General features: G+C 33.3%; 1 protein-coding gene across 9 annotated transcripts in view; it reads right to left on the reverse strand.

The window, feature by feature from the left end:
• Ppn (Papilin) overlaps nt 1-24,074 on the reverse strand; it is a 359,463-nt gene that overhangs the window by 74,846 nt on the left and 260,543 nt on the right. For all 9 annotated transcript variants that reach the window (XM_068378579.1, XM_068378577.1, XM_068378581.1 and 6 more), the window contains exons 2-4: nt 12,297-12,348; nt 3,785-4,056; nt 2,960-3,011 (exon numbers count right to left, since the gene is read on the reverse strand). In XM_068378579.1, coding sequence (XP_068234680.1) covers nt 2,960-3,011; nt 3,785-4,056; nt 12,297-12,348 — 376 coding nt within the window. The remainder of the gene's footprint in view (nt 1-2,959; nt 3,012-3,784; nt 4,057-12,296; nt 12,349-24,074) is intronic.

The following is a 24,074-nucleotide window of genomic DNA, read 5'->3' on the forward strand; positions in this document are numbered from 1 at the left end:
ATTCTTTAAAAAATTGGTGGATTTGTTATTCAATAAAATATATGTTAATGTGGATTGATGAATTTTTATTTAAAAACTTTTATTCGTATTTGATTAAGCACTATCTGGGGATGATTTTACGAAAACAGAGCAACTGGAGACTAAACCTTTTTTAAATGTTTAATGCAAAATGAAAGAACAAATAAAAGGCTCAGCAATGGTACGGCATGACAAGCCAACCGAGATACTATGATGTGTGTGTGTGTGTGTAGAGAGAGAGAGAGAGAGAGAGAGAGAGAGAGAGAGAGAGAGAGAGAGAGAGAGAGAGAGGTTTACCCTTTCATCTGAGGTTGGTTATATTTTCTACCCTAACACAACACACTTTTTCTATTTTCCTTTGGGTTTTTCAATGAAACATCAGACGGTCCCATCCATCACAGTCCTTATTTGTTGTTTTCAGATAAACTGAATGCAACTCTTAGATGCTATCTACTTCCCGCAATAAAACTTTGGGAAACTGAGTCCATAAACATTTGGAAGAATAAAAACTATTACGTAAGAAAAAAAGTAACTCCGTGATAACTAAATAGAAATAGATTAAGGAATTCATTCTTTTTTTTAAAGTAAACGAATTTGAAGGATGAATGAACAGAAGGCGTTCTTGACCTCTGATAGCAAGTTAAACTTGATACTCAGATTACTTCAAGTAAACGCAACACCTGACTGCAAGCAAAACATGCACAAGAAACACACAATTTAACCTCTAGACTCAACGAGGCATCCTTGAACTTTGCTGTTGTGACATCAGTTTGATGCAAAAGAAAAGACTCGACTAGACTATACGCACGAAAAATTCCAACACTGTTACTAAAGTAATCTTGGCCCTTTGTGGGCTTGGAATAAATACTTTTCCTTCGCTAATTTCGGGAAATGTGAAACAGACTAATGGACATCAGAGCTCAGATGTGACACTAAATGATTCTTTAGGTATTATACAGAATTTCATACACACGTAGTGTCGTTCGTTAGCCAAGTAATGTAGAACCCTTTTCCCCATTTTTATTTACAATGTCACACATGTAGATCTCCCAACAAAGCAAACAACTGATTAACTCATTAAATGATTGAGATATAAATCAGCACATTTAGAATTAATTTAACTGATGGACTAGACAACTTTCCTAAAATTCTATTGAAGTCAAGACAAAACAGAGCCAAGAACACACTCATCTCCAAAAACGAAAATCCTAAAAAGATGATTCCATTGCAAGCATCTTTAACATGCAATCACTAGACAAGTGCTACAATCCAACAACAAAAGTTATCTTCAAATCACACCAATCTATATCACTAACATCCCAACTTACAAAGACCTTCCAGATAAATCAGAAAGAAAGCAATCATCAAAATCAGATCATTAATAGTCTCCTATAATCTACTATCCATGATCTTATACAAACAAGATCTATGGCTTACCGATTGATCAGCTAAACAGTTAATGATCAGAATCATAGATTCGATCTTGATTTTACCAAGAATCTCAACAAAGCTGATTACTTCATGCGATACAATTAGCTCAAAGGAAAGAAGATAAATGGGCAACTAGGAGCATGATTATAGGCTATAGTTTACGTTCAAAACGAATGCTTTAGAATTATATCAGCTAATTAAACATGATGAGGGGTAGATGGAGATGGTTAGGGCATGCTCTTCGCACTCCACAAGAGAGACTAATTTACCAAAGGTTCAGCTGGGTTCCACAATGCACTAGAAGAGTTGGAAGACCCAGGCCTACATGGGTGAGAACTATGAAGCGCGGAGTAGGAGATGATGAATGGAGAAGTATGGAATTAAAAGCTCAAGATAGGGACGACTGGCGAAATCTAACCGAAGCCCTTTGCGTCAATAGGCGTAGGAGGAGATGATGATGATGACACTATAGCAGGAAATCTAAAAATTTTAATCATTATCTAGATCCAGATAGAAATTCTATTATGATAATATACCAAGTAACCTAGTAGTTATCATCTCTGACAACATAGTATGATCTATTAATAATGGCAGAATCATAGCAAAATGATATAAGCAGTTAGCATGGGAACTAAGAACACTTTGAAAATGAAATATCAACACAAAGCCATTGTTAAGCTTAGCTTAGTTCACTAAACGAATTACAAACTATTGCTATTTAACTTTTATAGGGACATGTTCGCTTTTATGGTTTTAAATTGAATTTCCTTTTATTCTTTATTTATAACAAACGATATCGGCGTCAATGACCTCTGATGTCAGGAGGCCAGAAAACTCAATATCAATCAATTAATCACCAGTTTTGTCAGCACACCCTACTGCTATGGCCAAATAGATTGACTAGAAGACATGCTACGTGACTTGATTACTTTCACGAACTTCCCTGCGTGTTAGACTAGATGCAATGAAACAGAGTATTGTGCATTGAAGCCTTGAATGTTGGACAGTTTATAAATAGAAGAGGGTTTGATTCTAAATCTATCAATACACCTATTAAAAGTAGATAGCTTTGAATTTAAATCCCTTATAACCCTAGAAGTGGAATCAGACACTCATCATTTACTCTCACAGTTAACTTGCGGAATGATCTACATTTTTGCATCTCAATCTTCAAAATTTAACTAGTACATATATTGTAGCACAAGTTAAACAGGTTCCTGGACATCCTGCCGGATGAGCCAAGATGTAATGCTACCGGCTTTTGAAAGAGCCTCAAATTACAGTTTAATATCAATCTGGCGCTTTATTTTAAAATACAAAAATCAGAAATTATATCATTACATTCAATAACAGCTGCAAGTAATACCCAAGTCCACAAAGGAGTTGTGATACCAATCTATATATATATATAATTTTTCTTTGTTTCAATCATGACAAAGCTTCATAATGCATTAAGTCAATAAAATAAAACAGCCAAATGTATGACTACTACGTAACCTAAAGTACTTACGTTGACATTGCAGGATTCGTATTTCTTGGATTTTCCACTGCAAGCATCGGGGCTGAAAGGTAAAGAAAATGAGAATAATTTGTTATTAATGAAAAAATAATTGCGATAAATGCAACAGCCCCACTAGCAGGATGTAATTAAGAAACTGATTAATAATTTTATAAAGGATTCACTTAAACCTTGAAAAAAATTACATTATGATAAAATTGTGAATATATGTTTAGGTTAGCTTATTTTCTTACAAAAAACAATAAGATTTTACGTTTTTGTCTAAAACCTTCAAGATGAGATATTGACAAATATACAAATAAAAATAACTTATCAAGTCATAAGCAAAGCTGAAAAATATCAAGTATGATAAAGAACAGAGAACATGAACAGTATTTCTGATATCAAGGATCTGCATCATAATCCGTTTGCAAACTGGTACGTCGATCATGGTAAAAGCTAGGTGGGGTAGGCTTTTAGGCTATACATATATATATATATATATATATATATATATATATATATATATATATATATATACATATATATATATATATATATATATATATATATATATATATATATATATATATATGTGTGTGTGTGTGTGTGTGTTTCTCTTTATACACACATAATATATATACACACACAGTCACACACACATATATATATATATATATATATATATATATCTATATATATATATATATATATATATATATATATATATATATATATATATATGTGTGTGTGTGTGTGTGTGTGTGTGTGTGTGTGTATGTAAGTATGAACGTGTGTACCGAACTGAAGCAAAACATCAACGTCTGGGAGACCTACCTGCCACCACGACATTCTCTTGAGCGATAAGCTACTCCTCCACCACAGGATCTCGAGCAGGAGGAGATGGTACTCCAAGGGCCCCAGGGCCCTCTTTCCACTTCGTTCTCCTCATAGGGGTCCCACTGTCTCTTGGTTCGGTCGGTGGGGCCCCAGATGTGTCCGCTGTAACTGTCGTAGAAGCTCTGCACGATTGGAACTCTTTCTTCGGCCCTCGGGCGATGTCGGTGTCGGTGGTGATGGCGGTGGGAATGGTCACCGCGACATTCCACCTGGAATGAGGAAAATTGGAATGGATTAGTGCTTATGATGTTAGAAGTTTCGCGCCTTTTTCTGAGCTCTAGTAAACTTACATTTTTGGTTGTTTCTCTTGCTTGAGGGTATACTCGGACACACTATTCTATCTTATTTTTCGTCCTCTGGCTTTCCTTTTAAAGTTTATATATGAAGGATTTATTTTCATGTTACCGTTCTTAAAATATTTTATTTTAATTGTTCAATACTTCTCTCGTAGTTAATTTATTTCCTTTTCTCACGGAGTTATTTTTCCTGTCTTAGCTAATAATAATAATAATAATAATAATAATAATAATAATAATATAATTAATAATAATAATAATAATAATATTCTTATTCCCATAAAAGGATTTTAGTGTTAACGTATTTTAAATCACCTATTAAAATTTTTGGTTGCATATTATCATTCTTGCACCGTTAGATTTATCAGTCAACGTGCACCAATTTGTTTATATTCATGATTTTTAGCTCTGATGATGGACTAGAGGATTTCGCAAAAGCTTGCAGATCTTAACAAATGTGTAGACATCAAAATTCTTAAGTTTCTGCTTTCATCATGCTTCCTTCGAAATCTGAAACTTCTGAAAATTGAAAAAGCCATTCATCATAGACTATATATATATATATATATATATATATATATATATATATATATATATATATATATATATACTGTATATATACATATGTATATATATATATATATATGCGTGTGTATATACATATATACACATACACACACTCGCACACATATACATACATAAGTATATATATATATATATATATATATATATATATATATATATATACATATATATTTACATATATATATATAGATATATATATATATATATATATATATATATATATATATATATATATATATATATAATTACACGTTTGCGTACATGCCTGTTTATACATTATAAACAAAGACTAATAAAATATAATTTTATCAAGACACATGAGATACACGAATAAAAAAAAATCACGTTCTTTATATGAGGTTAATCCAAACATGCAGAAAAAGATGAACAAATAACGTTTTTGAACACTGTTCAACTTGTAATTTAGTATATTCTACTTTGATAACAGGCAGTTGTTTTTCTGCGTTCAAAATATTAAAATGATTATAGAATAATCTTCAAGAGTCGTGGATACAATGCAAATCCCTAAGCCAAGAAACGTGCATGTAATTAGGCTTTGGGCTCACGGCTGTAAATCTCTTCACAACATTTGGGGTTGCTTGGTGCTTCGGTTAATGTTGCACTCATATCATCTCGTTGATTATAAGCCCAGCAAAACAGTAATAGTGCAATGATAAATGTCAGTAAGTGTTTAATGTGAGAATACTATATCTCCCAGAAAATTGTACATTGCAATACGTTAATTTTCAAATTATACAAGTGGTTATGGCGGCTTTGGTAACTTACAGTAATTGGGTTTCCAGTGATATTTGAATAATGAAATGAATGTACTGACAGCTCTAACTCTCTCCATGAATAAATACTCTAACTTGAATAGGAAGAAGTATTCTTACTATGTCCATATTTATTCTTACGATGTTCAAATTTATTCTTACAATGTTCAATGTTCAAATTTATTCTTACGGTGTCCAAATTTATTCTTACGGTGCCCAAATTTATTCTTACGATGTCCAAATTTATTCTTACGGTGCCCAAATTTATTCTTACGGTGTCCAAATTTATTCTTACGGTGCCCAAATTTATTCTGACGGTGTCCAAATTTATTCTTACGATGTCCAAAATGAAAAACGTTAGGCACCCACATTCTATGGATGACCTGAGTCTGTTCATTTTTGGGTGAATCACTTTTCATGTATTTTACTTGAAATAAATGTATAGTGAACAAGGAGGTTCAAACAGTAAAATAAGAAATACAAATACAGTGAATCAACTCTATGTATTTGCTTATTTTAGGTCTGCAGATCTTTTAACGAAAGAATGAGAAGCATAATAAGATTATACCACATACTGTACCTCGGAAAGGTCAGAGAAGTGATAACGAAAATAATAAATTAATTTTCAAATGATATAATTTGCATATGCATGCAAAATTCTGAGTAAGCAAAAATCCTAGTTGCTCTGCAATGCCAAATCAAATGAGCCAAGCAGAAATTGCGATAATAAAAGAAACTAAAGAAGCTACGATAAGACTTTTCAAATGCCATGTAACCTTACACTCTCTGCCTTCATTATCCAGTTATATGCTACTTACACTATTATAATACAGTGCCATTGTAGTGCAGAGTACGCATATAAATATACTAAATACAGTATTAAAAATATCATAATACACAATATGGTTTTTTATTGTTAATGTCAATACCAGATTTCTTGGTACGTTCACTGAAAATTAGATGCCAAATAGCATATCTTACTGATGTGTCATGTGCAGAGGAGTTGGATCGCAGTGTTAACTAGATATTATAATAATATCTTAAAATGAGGTTGTTTATATAAAACAAGATTTGATGAGTAGAAAATTAAAAAAATACTTATTGCAGCTTTTTTTTATCCATTTTTTTTCGATACGCTATTGTTATGAAAATCTAAATGAATAAATTACTACAGAAAACGAATATTCATCACCACTCCTCTTCGAAAGACTTTACTATATTAGATAGAAAAAAAAAATACACGAAAATAGTATAATAAGAGAAAAAAAAATGTTTTTACATCAGAAAAAGTCTGGCAATGTCACAATGAGAGGAAAATTGATTCTGGCGGAAATAAAAAGGTTCAGATATCAATCGAGTGAAAATTCAAATTGGCCTCTCAACAGGATCTACAACAACAAGGATACAGGAGGAACAACCATGGGTTCAATCAGCAAGGTTGTGGTGGCCTAATGGAAACGTTCCTGCTGGTGATCGCCAGACTTGTGTTCGGGTCCCGCTCAAGTTCAATAGCTTCTTGTGGTGTCTGCAACCTCACCATCCTTGTGAGCAAATGATGGAGGTATGGGGGAACCTATAGGTCTACCTACTGAGTCATTAAAAGCCATTGTCTTGCCATCCCTGGTCCTAACTTGGGTAGAGAGGGGCCTTAATCACTGACCATATGCATATTATATATGGTCATTCACTAGGGCATTGTCTTGCTATCTAGGCATTGTCACTGTCCATTACCTCTATCGTTCATGAACGGCCTTTGAAAATCAATCCTTTGATCATATTTTATTACTAGGACTTGAAACTGAAGTTTGGAAGTAAGATTGTCTCGTTTTCTTTCTTTGTAAACAAAAAAGTAATTTATTAATTTGTGCATTTTAATTTCTACAATAAAAATAATATTTTATAGGGAAACTACAGAAGTAAAATAAAATTAATAAGATTTAATATTTATAGAAATATAGCTAAATCACAAATAATGATCTATTATTATATAAAACCGGTAAAGTTATAGTTGCATTAAAATGGCGAACAATTACCGTAGAGTTTCCCTCAAACCAATTGTGCCCCACCCATACAGTTCAGTTAGCAACTTTACATAAAAGTCAACTGTCATACCTTCCATTATACATCTGGGTATGGGGGAACTTAAGGGCACGGTATCACTTTAAACTATATTCATGAATGAATACATAAATGTTTATGAACAGATATTTATCTCTCTATCTATATATCTAAACGATAAAAGATATATTTCACAATCGATATATATAATTGATTATTGAGTCGCTTAGCCAGCAGTTTTTGAAGAGGGCATTTTCTTTTCTTCTTCGTATGACTTTCTTATTATACATTTCCATTTTTATTCTTTTTATTTTGTTCATCCGAAATATTTCAAATAACTATGACACTTTTTTTTTTTGAATGGTTCTAAACTTTTCTACTAGTTCTTTATGAAAATGTAGATGTTCTCATCTTTAAAGTTCCTTACTACCATAACAGTAGTTAATGCCAAAAGCTCTCAGCTTTTTACTTCAGTTCCTTTCGACAATTACACTGTACTATAATACTTCAAACATCTCAACTCTTTCTTTGCCTTTTCTTTCAACCATTTTCCTTCTTTCGCCCATCACATCAACATATATTAGTTTGTCTTCCTGTGTTCGACACTGTTGAAAAATCCAAAATTTTAATCGGAAATTTTTCGTAAAAAATATACTGATCTCAGCCGTATTTAAATAAAATACAAGCTACCGTAATTTTTCCCCTACTTTGTAATTATATTTTACGAGTTGATGACCGTAATATCACTCCTTATGTCAGCATATCCGTTTTTAAAACGGTAAATGCCTGGCAACATTTATTCCAGGAATTCTACCGTTTTTATACGGCAAATTTTTAAGTGTACCGCTATCCTATCCTTACACTTGCTAATGTTCTAACGTTTACTTACACTTGCTAATGTTCTAACGTTTACTTTTAACTTCTTATTTTACAAACACTGTCATATTCTTCCAGTATTCCCTACGATTTTATATCATCGCTGATAAATTCACAATTTACACTCGGCTCCTTTTCCTATTTCACAAACTCACAACTGCAATTTATCATTCCATCCAGAGACCCTCTCCTCTCTGCATCTCTTAAACAAAGTTCACTTTTATCGCACCATTTGAAATCGCTTTGATTAAATTACCTTCTACAACATACCGCCGGAACAGTCTTACCATTGCATCAGTATCAATTCTCCAGTCTTGTTTTCACTTTGAATATTAAACATCTTATCAACAATTCAACACATGCCTTTCCTGGTATAAATATCAACGGCCTCTCCTTTTAACCCTTATGTTTTCTAGGTCACTTCCTCAACAATACATATTCCATTCATTATTATATATATATAAAATACCTTATTTAAGGCAAAATTCAAATCAATAATTCATAATACACTTTTTAAAACAATTATCAATCTCAGAGGAGAAACGTTTTACCCTCTTACACTGGCAAAACAAACCGAATTTACGGCTAAACTATCATACCCAATTAATATGACTCCATCTTTTAGATTCTTGCGTTATCAGATATTCGTTCAATTGACCCGTAACGACTTGAAAAATCCCGGATATAGTAATTACGCGAAGGAAGATAGTTCAATCCATTACTGAAGTAAAGGGCATCAAATTACTTTATATTTTTTGCTATCAGTGACAGGTGGAGGATATTGGACTCGGAATTCTTGTGTCGTACCAGCGCGTGTTTTGATAGGTGGTGGAGCAGACCCTAAGAAGAAGGGAGATTGTGGTTCGGCAAGATTAGCAAGGACGTGCAATAAACTAGGTTAATAACTGTGAAGACTCAGCTGTGAAGTGCAGTTTATTTTGTAACTGAGATAAAGTTACATCTTGAGCATGACTTTTAATATGCAGAGCAGCGGACATGATCTGATTTCTTGATAAGAATACATTAGTTTTAGAAGATATTAGATTACGCATAGTGGTTATATGAAGAATGCCAGGACAGACGTTGGGGGGAACATTTCAATGTTTTTTTGGCTCGTGTCCTTTGATTTTACTTAACTAGATTAAATAAACTGGTTATTCAAAATGTGAGATTTTCAATGATGGTAATTTTCCTCTAGCATTTCCAATACCATTTTGAGGTTTCCGGTAATGATTCTACTTTTGGAAATTGTATTTAAAAGTTTAACTATAGACATAAAAAATTTAATTGGTTAAATCCAATGAAATTTTTCCTGCTTAGCCTAACTAATGAAAGGATATTCTATTTGAACAATGAATGGCTTCGAAGAAGCAGAGCAGCTCGTCTGTTACATATTATCTCAATTAACCAATTTCTCTCAAATTCTTTATGTTCCCTTGTTGTTATGAGGTAGAATATTCAAGGATCTTCGAAACTGAATATGGAACACATTTACATATGAAATAGAATAGAATGAAGGTTTTTTTTTTAACTTTAAATCCAATCTGAAATATTTCAGAAAATAGCAAGATCCATTAGTTTTTTTTTTTTTTTTTTCGACAGGAATGATACAGAACCCATTAATTATCATATAACTTATGGTTCTTTCTATATCACAATTATTGTCATTAATTTTCCCTCCCGAGATCTAGCAGAGAGAGAGAGAGAGAGAGAGAGAGAGAGAGAGAGAGAGAGAGATTGGCAATCTCCCTTTAAAAGTAAAAATGCAGTTCTTTTTGCCATCATTTCATAGCTCTTCAAAATTCCGTAACTACAATACCTAGGGTGAGTTTATGTGATGAGCTTTTCCAAAGTCATTCATTTACTGTAAAAGATCCTTAGAAATTCCAAATCCTGTCTGGATCTGAATCTATTTTTCACTATTCCTGGAATGCCAACATCTCGACGGAGTACCGTGTCAGTCTGCCAGCTTACTAAAACGACAATCTTAAGAGTCGAAAGGAAGCAATACTTTAAGGCGGGAGAAAATAGATCTAAAAAGCTTTTAAATAGATTTAATTGTTTAATTTACAAATATCCAATTAAAATAGGCTACGTATACGAGTGTCCAATACGTATATCTCTGAAAGCAATACTGTAGTCTTCTTCTCTGTTCAAAGGCTATGTACTGTGATTAATTAATTGAATTTTGATTTTCTGGCATCATGACTTCAAAGGTCATTGACGCTGATATTGATTCTTATAAGTAGAGAATAAAAATCGATTCAATTTAAAACCATAAAAGCGATGTCCTTATAAGATTTAAACAGCTTTTAGAAGACCTGATTCTGAGATATGCACTGGGAATGTTACATGCGTAGGACTAAAATTGATTATATATATATATATATATATATATATATTTATATATATATATATATATATATAGTGCATTTGCAATTATATAAAATTATTTTCCCTCGTTTCATATACTCTGAAGGTAAAAGAAAGAATATATCTTTATCTCAGTTTAAAAGCTTCGTCACCGTCACTTGTAAAACGTTTTCTCGTCCGATGCAACATCCATTACTCTGTAGGAACGCAACGTCTGAAAAGGACTTCCTTCGTCCGACAAGTTTAGTGGGATCTAAAGGACGTGTACGGAGCAATGAATCCTTCTTACGTTCAAAAGACGAAAGGACAAAGGGCTGTTGCTTGTCTTCACATTGCATGTTAACAAAGGGAATCCTATTTGTCGGCAAAGTAGCTCGTTAGAGAGAGAGAGAGAGAGAGAGAGAGAGAGAGAGAGAGAGAGAGAGAGTACAAATTCTTTTTTTAGTTTACTTTATTGAATATTTTAGTCATATCTACCTCAAGCAGGTGACATAAATCTGCACAATACATATTTCATTTAAACCAAATTTATCTCAAAAACATATTTAGAATAGAACACAGACACCCTGGTAAATTCTCTCTCTCTCTCTCTCTCTCTCTCTCTCTCTCTCTCTCTCTCTATATATATATATATAAGTGTGTGTCCGTACAGTATAATTCATAAAATTTTTCTTCACACACACACACACAAACACACACACACACACATATATATATATATATATATATATATATATACAGTATATATATATGAAAATGTATTATATGTAAATAAATACATTTGTATACACACACTCGCACACACACATATATATATATATATATATTATATATATATATATATATATATATATAAGCAATGCGAGTGTGTGTATAGTACAATGTAATCGATATATATTTTCTTCCTAAATAATTCCGACGTTGAGTCACGACTTGAAAGAAAAATCAACAGAAAAAATAAAATTCCCTGTACCTAATTGATTATTGCGCAACAGTGTCCCATTTGCATACGTTTCAAGCAAATTTTTTCCTTAATGGTGGGTTCCATCTATAATTACCTCAAAAGGTGATAGTCTTTGCTTACATGACCTTATAATCTGCACGGTAATTATTAAAATCATCATCATTATTATTATTATTATTATTATTATTATTATTATTATTATTATTATTATTATTATTATTATTATTATTATTATTACTTGCTAAACTACAACCCTAGTTGGAAAAGCAGGATGCTATAAGCCCAGGGGCTCCAACAGGGAAAATAGCCCAGTGAGGAAAGGAAACAAGGAGAAATAAAATATTTCAAGAACAGCAACAACAGTAAAATAAACATTTCCTATATAAACCATAAAACCAATTATCAAAATTATTATTAAAGCTTTAAAATCATATCATTATGAAAATTATTACCATTTCTGTCTTAATGGGTCTGTTTTCTGTTAAGAATAAAATGTGAATAAACAAAAAACTATGTTTACTTACGGTTATTAAAATCGAAACGAACACCACCAATGAGAGGCCCCGCATGCTCATCCTGAAATCGAAGAAGAAAATTACTATTAGCGAAACATCTTGATATTAGAACTTACAATCATTTTTCTTGAACTCTTGCACTGTTTGTATACTCATATAGAAATTACTATTCACGATGCTGTGAATGAAAATATTTGTTAGATGGAATACTTAAGTGCAATATGCAATGCACTTACCACAACTGAGTAAATGCAGTTGTCACACAACATATAATTTTTAAATATTTATGATATGATTTGGAGTCAATTTTCTTTGAGAACCTTGACGTAAAAAAATATGAAATAATAGGAAAATACAAACCTTTCAAGTCAGGCGCCATTGCAACAGGTAAAATGTCTAAATCTCTCTCTGTCTCGCTTTACCAAAATGGATAAGATTTCACTTCAATTCAAAAGTGCATTAATTTGCCAAACTCAGATTTTTGCTTTCTAAACATGAAGGATCGTATTCTTTTTCCATTACTCTGAAGTCCACTGGCCACATTTATTATACATAAAAAAAAAAACAATGGTCAAAAGTAGCATGCATCTTTCATGGTTTTAAACAGTTTTCAAAATATTCACCTTTGAACCATATTTAAATAGGTCAACACCATCACTGAAATCATGTCAAAGAAACATCATTATTTGTGGCATAAATCTACGAAATTCGATACCGTGTTTGCATACTTACCTATAAAATAATTTCTTTTAAAGAAAAAATGTCCAGGTAACTGTTCACGAGAGAAGAATTAAGTTTTGTTTTGAGATTATAAAAAATTAATCTATATATGATTACAGAAAATGTTTTATAAATTTCGTACATATATTTTCAAAACTAGGATTTTCACCACCTGTTTGAGATCTGAAATACCTCGTAAATTCTAACCTTTCCGAATTAAAATAGGAGAGAATCTTCTCCAAACCAAAAAGCAGGTCTATAGGACTGAACCTATTCATTAAGCCATCATAGGATATCCTAAAATAAAATGACTCACTTAAAGGGCCAGGTAAAACGAGAGAGGGTTCGGGAAAAAAAAATCATAACCATATCTTGACCATATAGGGAGGCGGTCACACCTAATATGGCGCCAAAAACTATGGCAGAACTTTCAAACTATCCGTTGTTCGTACTTGATGACGTCATGACACGCCCACTCAGACATTACAGCATCAGTAGATGAGCACTTAGGCTTTGGTTTCCCCTTCGAGATGGGCTCTTTTTCTGGCCTTCTACGCAATTTATTACCTCAGGGATGGAAGACATTCATCAGCAGAATAACTGGGATAAAAAAAAACGAGCGAAGAGACTGTCATGATTTATTGGTGTAAGAATCTCATGTCCCATGTGTTTTTTTGGATAGTCATGAATTGATAAAACGGATACAGAAATCAATACTCTCAAGAGGATATTACAATTCATCAAATTTAATGATTTCTTACAATCATCGTAATTAGAATACGATTTATTTCACTGTGTTAATCTACAGTAAGAATCTCAGTTCATTTCGATGGTGTGCTGAATATTAGTTGATTACAAATATTTAGGCAAAAAACATAAAAAAATTTTCTTTGATGAACGTCCATGAGAGAGAGAGAGAGAGAGAGAGAGAGAGAGAGAGAGAGAGAGAGAGAGAGAGAGAGAGAGAGAGAGAGAGAGAGAGAGAGAGAGTATTATCAAGAAAATCCCGTGTGAATTAAAACTTCTCGATGGTAACAATAAACTCTGCCTCCAAACACCAATATGATGAACCTGTTAGCATTATTATTATTATTATTATTATTATTATTATTATTATTATTATTATTATTATTATTATTATTATTAACTAAGCTACAATCCTAGTTGAAAAGCAGGATACTATAAGCCCAAGAGCTACAACGAAAATACCCCATTAAAAAAAGGAGATAAGGAAATAAATAAACTACACGAGAAGTAATGAATAATTAATATAAAATATTTTTATATTAATAATAACGCTTAAATAGATCTGTCATATTTAAACTATGAAGACTGATTTATCTCAGCCAGTTCAACATAAATACATTTATTGCAAGTTAAACTTCTGACGTTCCAACGATTCAACTGCCTCATTAGGAATAAAACATCTAGAATACTGTGTAGTATTAAGCGTTAGGAAGGAGAAGGCATGACTTGTTGCTCTACTTTTTAAAAAATATTATGGCCATATACTATTTCATGTACCAGTTTCATTTCTTCTTTGAAATATACTTATGAATGTCGAAGTGATCTTAACTTTTTTTTCTAGTGCGATTTTACTTCTTCTGGAGCTCATCGTTCAGATATCATTCCTAAATTATCTTTGAAAAAAAAAAATAAAAACAGAATATGTACTGTTTATAAGTATTCATATATATACATAAATATGTGTGTACATGTGCATATATACACGCACATTTAAATATATATACATACGTACATATGCATACATTTGTATATATACATACATAAGTACATAGAAACATATATATGTATGTAAGTATACATGTATGAAAAGTACAAAATGGAAGTAATGAAAATGTTGGAATTGACAGCTGAAAGTTGTCCTGCAACACATCGAAACTTCTTGGAAGAAGATAAGCCCGTGTTGTTATTGGAATCTAAACGATCAAAGTCAAACCACTTCGGCGAAAAGAGGATAGAATTTAACAAAGTGAACATATCAAGTAGTAAAGCAGTTGAACAAATGAAGGGTCGAGTACACCAAGAATGGTTAGGTAAATCAAGAGTAATCGAATATATTATTAACAACAATCAAAAGAATTTCCGCCTGTATTACTACTCATGAGAACCAGCATCGTAGCTTAACAGACATCCCGAAAGAAAAATCGCACAGATTTTCGTTTGATTGTTATAGTAAAATTGCATTTTAAATATAAGATTTGCAATTCGTTAGTTCGTTTATGAACGATCTTGCACAAAGTGCAAGCCACGGGCTCTTGCACTAAGACAACCCGTAAGAGGGATAAGATTTGCAATGAGTTCACACTGCAGATTAGTTCAGCTAATGGTGGTGTGACCTATGCAACGGCACCTCCCGTTTCATTAAAAGTGAGTCTTCTCTTTATGAAATGAGGCACGGGGTATCAATCGCATGATAGCAATGTTAATATGCAACCATCGACACATGTTTCATACACATATGTATATCCGGGACCAGGACCAGGTGCCAAGTAGTGGGACAGCAAATAACACCATCTTCCATCTTGAGCACCAGCTGCAAGCCACAAACTGAGCCCTTACTTGTGGTGAGGTCTACATCTACCACTGTCCGCAACCATCTGTCCTTGGCTCTGCCACCTGACCTCTGCAGTTGTAGTAACGTCATTGCCATTTAGATATGCCATTAAGTAGATGATTGATTAGAGTAAAACGAGGAGAGAGAGAGAGAGAGAGAGAGAGAGAGAGAGAGAGATGAGAGAGAGAGAGAGAGGAGAGAGAGAGAGAGAGGAGGCTATCAAAATGACTCAGTGGCAGGAAAATGGCCCTTCCAGTGTTGAGAATACCAAAGACTATATTGCATTCTTGAAATTCAAAACTAGCTGTTTTCAGTAACCGTCTAAATTTCTTGCAGCAGATTGTGTGATTCTAGTCAAAGTTTGGGTACAAAAACCAAATTCTTCTATCATAATGAAATCCACAAGTAAAGAAAATTACCGTGAGTTTTAACTACTGATTCTCTTGTACAACACGATTCGATAAAATTTGGAGGTTTAAGACAATAGGTGAGGAAGATTGACGGTCGATATTAAAGCAGAGTCGGACAATCATGCTAATTCCTTCATTAGGATTTCTCGTTTAATGTGGACTGCTTTGTTTTTGGGTTTTATTTTATTTAAAAATTACCATATCAGGGAGAGATATATGTTTACCTCATTCACACGACCTTATATTGAATTATTTAGATAAAAAATAAAAATGCAAAACCCGGGGAGTGAACAACTATGCAATGGCAAAGCCTACTTCAAGGACCTTCCTACTGTATAGAGCATAGCATTCTTTATCAAAGAAACAATATCTAATTCATTGGACGAAATATCTAACATCATAAGAATAGTTAACAACGGCTATCTTTATTAAGTGACTAAAACCATGCAGCTTTAATCCTTTGATTATCTTTACGTTAATGGGCTAAATTGTGCCATCTTAATAAAGAATGGCAGCATGACTTTTCTTGATTCTCATCTATAAAATCTTAAATTGCTAATAAATAAGTAAAGATTTGAGATAATATGTAATAAGAGGCTTGAAAGCTCTTGGAAATGATCAAGACGGTAAAAACTTCCTTATCAAGAGTCTCCAATGCAATAAACAACAAAGACTTCGTTCTGAAATGTTGAAGAATCCTTTTCTCTCTCATGCTGAACATCCTAACAAGAGAGTTCATTATTTGCATTAATTTGTATTTTCATGAGTTGGGTAAGAGACTATATGAAAGATTTGCATTCATTAAGATAAGACTAATATCGGCGTTCGTTACAAAGTAAAGTTCATGTAATTTGAAGATTTTTATAAACTTTAATATTAACATATAGAAGCTCGACCACTACTATGACGATCATTAACAGTGATTAACAATTGCTCTACTCAAGAAAGAAAACTATTCTATCTTATTTTTCTTCCTCTTGTTTTGTTAAAGTTTTTATAGTTTATTTAGGAAATAATTATTCTAATGTCAATGTTCTTAAGATATCTTATTTTTCCTTGTTTCCTTTCCTCACTTGGCTATTTTCCCTGTTGGAGCCACTAGGCTTATAGTATCCTGCTTTTCCAACAAGGGTTGTAGCTTAGCGAGTAATAATAATAATAATAATAATAATAATAATAATAATAATAATAATAGAAACTTCGTCGGTTTTAGCTTTACCATCGTATACAGTACGTGAAAAAAGCGGAGGCGTTGACGTCCTAAACAAAGTATGTCAGTCTCTAAGAATCTACAAAAACCATAACTTGATTCTCACAGTTCAGATTCAGACTGCTTATCCTTATTTGTCCACGCATCAACATTAATCTTCCCCGATACTGTAGTAAAGTTTATTGTTTTCTTTGGATCTTCGTGAAATATGAGAAGGTACCGTAGTTAGCCTTACAACAATAGATACAATATGAAACAACAAATTCTTATTTTAGAGTAAAGGAGTAAAAAAGATTCTTTTTTTTTAGCGTCTATTAATTTTGAATTGCATTTAAAAGCCTTTGGACATGCACTCCAAAATGGCGGATTATGCACGTCGTTTAATTTTCTACTTCACATGTTTTCAAAGAAACTATTATGAAAGAAATGATTCTGTCAGTGCCATTCATACCATTTGCTCCTGAGCTAAGCTTGAAAAAATGATGAGACTGAGCAAAAGCGCTCTTCTCAAAAGGGACAGCAATATCAAATTACTATAGGCAGTGCTCTACGGTATTTTTTCCCCCTATATTTCAGGAGCAATGTCCTTTCAAACAAATGAAGCTAAGTGCCTTGGACAGCTGACAGATATCTGGTTAACATTTAACTTTTATCTAAAATAAAAAAAATAGTAAATAGAAGAAGTCAATGAAAGATAAATATGCCTAACAAACTTCCACTAAAATGAAAAGATGATCAACAAAAGTTATTACTAAAACTATTTTTAAAGTAAACATGGTTTGACGATTTGGGTGATAAAATTTTCCTCGTGATTAGCTAAACTAAAGAGCCTTGGTACTCGTTAAAAACAATTCAGTATACGATGGATTTTATAATCTGAAAATATTGGTTCTATATATAATGAGACTTTAAACAGACATTTGAGAAGGTAAAGAGGCACTAAATTAATTATGATGTCTACTAAATAAATTTAAAAAATGACTTAAAGATTTATCTATAACCCAATATTGTGTCTGCGAATATGGTTCTGAAAGCTGATGTGTCTAATTTGTATGCGTTTGGATATAATGCATTTGATATACAACTGATTACAACAAGGTAGCAGACAGAAAAATAAACTAAAAGAATTTGATAATGTGATTTTAAGAGCTTTTATTTCTTTTTCATTTATTTTCTAGAGAGAGAGAGAGAGAGAGAGAGAGAGAGAGAGAGAGAGAGAGAGAGAGAGAGAGAGAGAGAGGAGAGAGAGAGAGAGTCAAACAAGATTGGCTGTATTACAATTTCATGGTTCATTGACCGAGAGACAATTAAGAATCTCGGTGACTTTAAAAAGGAAGACACAAAAACAAGAATGTGAATGAAAGACCTCCAGCAGGTTCCAGTCACGAAGGTAAAAGTAAAAACAGAATAAATTTAAAAGCCAAATCGTAAATTACAGTTGAGAGAAAAGAATAAAGGAAGGGAATATGAAAGGAAGAAAACAAATCAAACTGAGAGTTGGTTAGGATCAGCCTGTCCAGGACAGCTGTGACGGACAAAGAACATGACTTGGGACAAAAACCTTTTTACAAGGAGAAACTCTCCAAGCCATATCACGTTCCGAATAGTGCTCACACTACAACTCCTCCTACTACTCCTTTACTTTCCTTTCCTTTCTTTTTCTCATTCCTTCCTTCCTTCCTTATTTTACTTTGCCTCTTGCACTGATTCTAATCTCCATGTAACTGGTAAGGGGGGAGACGACCGACGTCATGTATGAGATAGTGAGAAATCCACACACACTTATACTGTTTATATAAATATATATATATATATATATATATATATATATATATATATATATATATATATATATATATTTATATATATATATATATGTGTGTGTGTGTGTGTTTGTGTGCTTGTGGTAACGCGTGAACCCTAGCTTTTTCAAGGTTTTTACTATCAATGTATTATTTTAGCATGGCTGCAATTAAGCAATGTCATAAACAAAAAAGGTTTAGACACTACCCTGCGTGTGTGTGTGTGCTAGAAAAATTAATAAGAAAAAGATGAGCAAAAAAGACACTTGAAGTTTTTACTGGCATAAAAAATGCATTCTTACAAAAATCGGAATTTTGGATGAAATTTCGAAACCAATTGTGAAACGTGTTTCGTTGTCCAGTTCTAATAGCTTCCTACAATTCGAAAGGGTATTATCTACTTACATTTTCCTCATAACATATATAATCCATCAAGATGACTCTCAAGCATTATGAACTGGTAGTAGGAGTAATAACCCGTATTGGCCATACCATCCTCCCTCAAGCAATATATTAATAACGACTATTTTCAACTTGTCCCCAAAACAACTGTCTTCAAGCTTTTAAAGACACGAAGGTGCTCACTACTCATCCGGTCGATCGGAATTTATTGCTACTCAAATCCACACTGAAGTTGTAACAGAAGAACATCGTAAATAATTCAGGCATTGTTTTTCCAATGACCTTATTTTCTTAGCGCATCTCATGTTATCGACAAGGACAATTATACCACTATTAAAATCACAGTACACTGAAAAAAAAAATAGATCAGCTTTCAGTGTTTTCTTCGTTGGTCGTAAAAACATGGTTTCGTTTTCTCAGGTTCCAACTCTTGGCTTTTAAGAAAAGCGGACAAGCTGTAACCATAAAGGACTTTGTATTCAGATTAATGAATGAATAAGTACTTCACGCCATGACACGTGTGATTACTTAGTGCTACAGTGATTAATTGGGAAGTAAACAATACTAATTATGGTACTTAAACCTTATATCAATATGGAATAGTGACAGTGATTAAAATTACAATTGGCTTAGAACGCACCTAGTTTTTCTTATCTCTACACACAAGAAAGTGATACAAAACTCTGGTTGACTGTATATAAGTAAATTAGATTAACCTAAGATACAAATTCACTTTGAATTATTTGCATGGAACACCAGTCAAAATCCAACAAAAAAGTCATATTACAAAGATGACCCAGAAAATTAAATATCAAGTAAGATTGCACGACTACGAAACTTTAATTTCAGAGAGTAGCAAAGGGAAAAAAAGTTTATAGTCATATATAGTTTAGCTTAACCCTCCCACAGGGTAATACAAAACCAAAGGCTGAGGAGAGAAATGCTACAAGAAATAGTTTGTTTGCATAAATGTACATGACTATGCAGAAACAGCTACTCAGCTTTTTAGTGTTCGCATTTCTTGCCAGACAATGAAGCTTCAAAAAAGTCTCGTCGTAACTGAGACATGTCTCTCTACGTCAAGATCAGGCAATGATGATTTTCTTGAAGACACTTGTGGTGCTAACATCTGTTGACCTACAAGAGGTTCTTCCGAGGCAACTGAGGGTCGAGGAGAACTCGAAGGTCATGTGAGATGAAGGGGATGATGATGCTGACCACCATTGAAGATTAAAGCGAAGCTCAATTATACTAAATTATGGTACTGTCAATATCAAACACGCAGCTCTTCTCCGAGCCAAGGACGTAAATATCAAAGTCAAGTGTCATAAAAACAGCGTTCGCACATTAACGCTGGCACTGTGGAAATTGTCAGAACTACAATTTTTGTAGTTAGCCAATTTACTTGAAGTAAAAAGCATCGGTTTGTGCATTCCGATGCTAACTGGTACCGGAACGTGAGAATCTCTTCTTTCGAGTTCGTTATAGGTTCTTCGGACTAACAAAAGAGCCCCGAAAGAAACTTTGCTATCGGAATCCAAGACAACAAAGAAAGGATTCCGAGGAGTCCTGTTTTCTTCGCTCCTATGTAATTAGGCAGGAAAGGTATTAGCCCTTCTTTTCTTCTCTGAAATTGAAGTGAGAAGGGGAAGCTTCTGATGCAATAACAAAAATAAAATGAAAACAAAATATTCCTGTGTCCTCATAAATACGCAAAATAAAAATAAAAATGTAATGACTTAGAAAATAGCAATTTGTTGGTCTTAGATTATTACCTTGTATTAGGCTAAAAAATTACTGAGAAAAAGGCTTCCATGTTGAATATCGTTTTTTCTCGCTAGTTCTGTCACATGATATGGATGCATTAGACAAGCATATAAACATATGCTATGAACATATACAATCAAAATTGATATGTTGCTTTGCTGAGATAAGCCAGTGAAAGAGTTGTTCACATTTCTTAAAATTTCTCCGCAGAGGAAATAGTTAGATATGAGGAAAAAAGAATCAGACATCATTATCATTGAAGCATCTTGAAACAGAGCTATATAAACAACAACAACAACAATGTATATATATATATATATATATATATATATATATATATATATATATATATATATATATGTATATATATATATATATATATATATATATATATATATATATATATATATATATATATATATATATATATATATATTATCGAAAGTATTTTCTTTAAATTAAGAAATTGTGATTGGCTTTTCATGGTTTTATAAATCTCTCTCTCTCTCTCTCTCTCTCTCTCTCTCTCTCTCTCTCTCTCTCTCTCTCTCTCTCTCTCTCATTTATACCAATAGACCAAAATTGTTTAAATAAAATCAATGCCTATTCAATTAACCAGGAACGTGTTTTCTCCTGCAATTGAAATATATAATTGATTTGTGTGTTATTATCATTATTATCATTATGACTATAATAATTATAATAATACTTATCATTATTAACATTAATCGAAGTAGTAGTCGAAATATACATAGAAATAATAACAAAGCCTAAGCAGCAACTAACTTGGAAAGCAAGGCGTATCAAGGTTTGAAAACGAGAAAAGAAAACAAACAAATGAACAAGAGGTGACTCGAAATTAAAAACTAAAGCAATGCTTCATTCTACTCGGGTTTAAAGGTTTAAAGGCCACTCATGAATGGCCTATCGAGCAGGATAATGCCCTAGAGACTGACCATATGTACATATGATTAGCGCCCGAGCCCCTTCTCCACCAAAGCAAGCTCCAAGGAGGGCCTGGTAATGGCTGCTCAGGACTCAGCTGATAGACCTTAAGCGCCCCCCCCCCCCCATCCTTAGCTCACAAGGATGGTGAAGCTGCAGCGACCAAAGAAACTAACGAGTTTAAGCGGGACTCGAACCCCAGTCTGGCATTCATCAGTAAGGGACGTTACCACATCGGCACACACTTATTAAAATAGCTAATCAAAGTAAGGTCCTAAAGGCTGTTAACTAATCAGCAACAATTGATTCGAAATTAGAATCCGAAAACGGAACAGATTGAACCCAACTCACATTAAGAATAACAGAATGTGTCCATAGAGATTGAAAAAGGAAGAGAAGGTGATGGGTTGACGAATTCAGAAAGTTTGCAAGTGTGGACTGCCATAGAAAGACCACAAACAGACGCAAGTGGAAGGATATGTCTGAGGCCTTTGACCTGCACAGGACTAGTAACAGTTGATGATGATGATGATGATGACGTCTCTCAAATGTAAGGGTCAGATCACTACGACGCCATTAGAAAAAATAGTGAGAAAATCACGAGTATTTTCCATAAAAAATGTAAAGCGTCGTTCTTTGATTTATAAGACAGTAAGCAAGTCGATCCAAGACAAGAATGCTGTGTCAGATGAGCCACGACTGACGAATATGTGCGGAACGCGTCACCGACCTTTTACAGATCTTCCTTCTCTAGATTCTAGATTATCTCAGGACCCAAAGTGTTGACTCTAGGGATTACGGATGGTTCATCACTTGACTTCGGTTATATAAAAAAATCTATATAACTAGTTTTTCTTCTTTTTTTTTGTACAGTATGACACAAGTGTCTCGTTGAAAGTCAGGCATCTTTTACTACATATGGAAAAAAATATAAGGAAAAAGCTATCCTAGTTTAATATGGCGGGTCTTGGAAATGAAACAAACTACTTGCCAACGCTTGAAAATTCAGATTAAATTTTACGACTATTTGTAGTGGATTGTTTACTATAATCAACTTGTAAAAAAGAGAGAGAGAGAGAGAGAGAGAGAGAGAGAGAGAGAGAGAGAGAGAGAGAGAGAGAGAGAGAGAAATGCAGGTGTATGCAAGCTCCATTTGTTATGCTGCTTTTCTAAGGTTCCACATATGAACATTTTGATATAAGTTTACTTTTGATCTAACTCCCCAGATATCCTATCGGTTGGGAGTAAAACATACTGAGTGGTATAGCCATAGGACTTATGGAGGTGTTAACGCTCTACTGATGACCCCTCATTTTTGGGAGGATTTCTTATCGTCAAGATTCGTCTTAATCGCCGCCACACATGGTCATTTGTGCCTGAGATCTTTGGTGCTGTGGAATAACTTCATGTGCATCCTTCTGTTCCTACGTATACCTTATACAAACATTCGTAAAGTAGGGTCCTTACCCGCCCAATTATTATTATTATTATTATTATTATTATTATTATTATTATTATTATTATTATTATTATAAACCCTAGTTGGAAAAGCAGGATGGTATAAGACCAGCGGCTCCAACAAAGAAAATAGCCCAGGGAGGAAAGGAAAACATGGAAAAATAAAATATCTTAAGAACAGTAACAATATTAAAATAAATATTTCCTATATTAACTATAAAAACTTTAACAAAACCAAAGGAAGAGAAATAAGATAGAATAGCGTGCCCAAGTGTACCCTCAAGCAAGAGAACTCTAACCCAAGACAGTGGAAGACCATGGAACAGAGGCTATGGCACTACCCAACTACAGAACAACGGTTTGATTTTGGAGTGCCCTTCTCCTAGAAGACCTGCTTACCATAGTTAAAGTCTCTTCTGCCCTTACCAAGAGGAAAGTAGCCACTGAACAATTACAGTGCAGTAGTTAGCCCCTTGAGAGAAGTAGAATTGTTGG

This window comes from Palaemon carinicauda, chromosome 8 (genome assembly GCF_036898095.1).
Source record: "Palaemon carinicauda isolate YSFRI2023 chromosome 8, ASM3689809v2, whole genome shotgun sequence".
Lineage (NCBI taxonomy): Eukaryota > Metazoa > Arthropoda > Malacostraca > Decapoda > Palaemonidae > Palaemon > Palaemon carinicauda.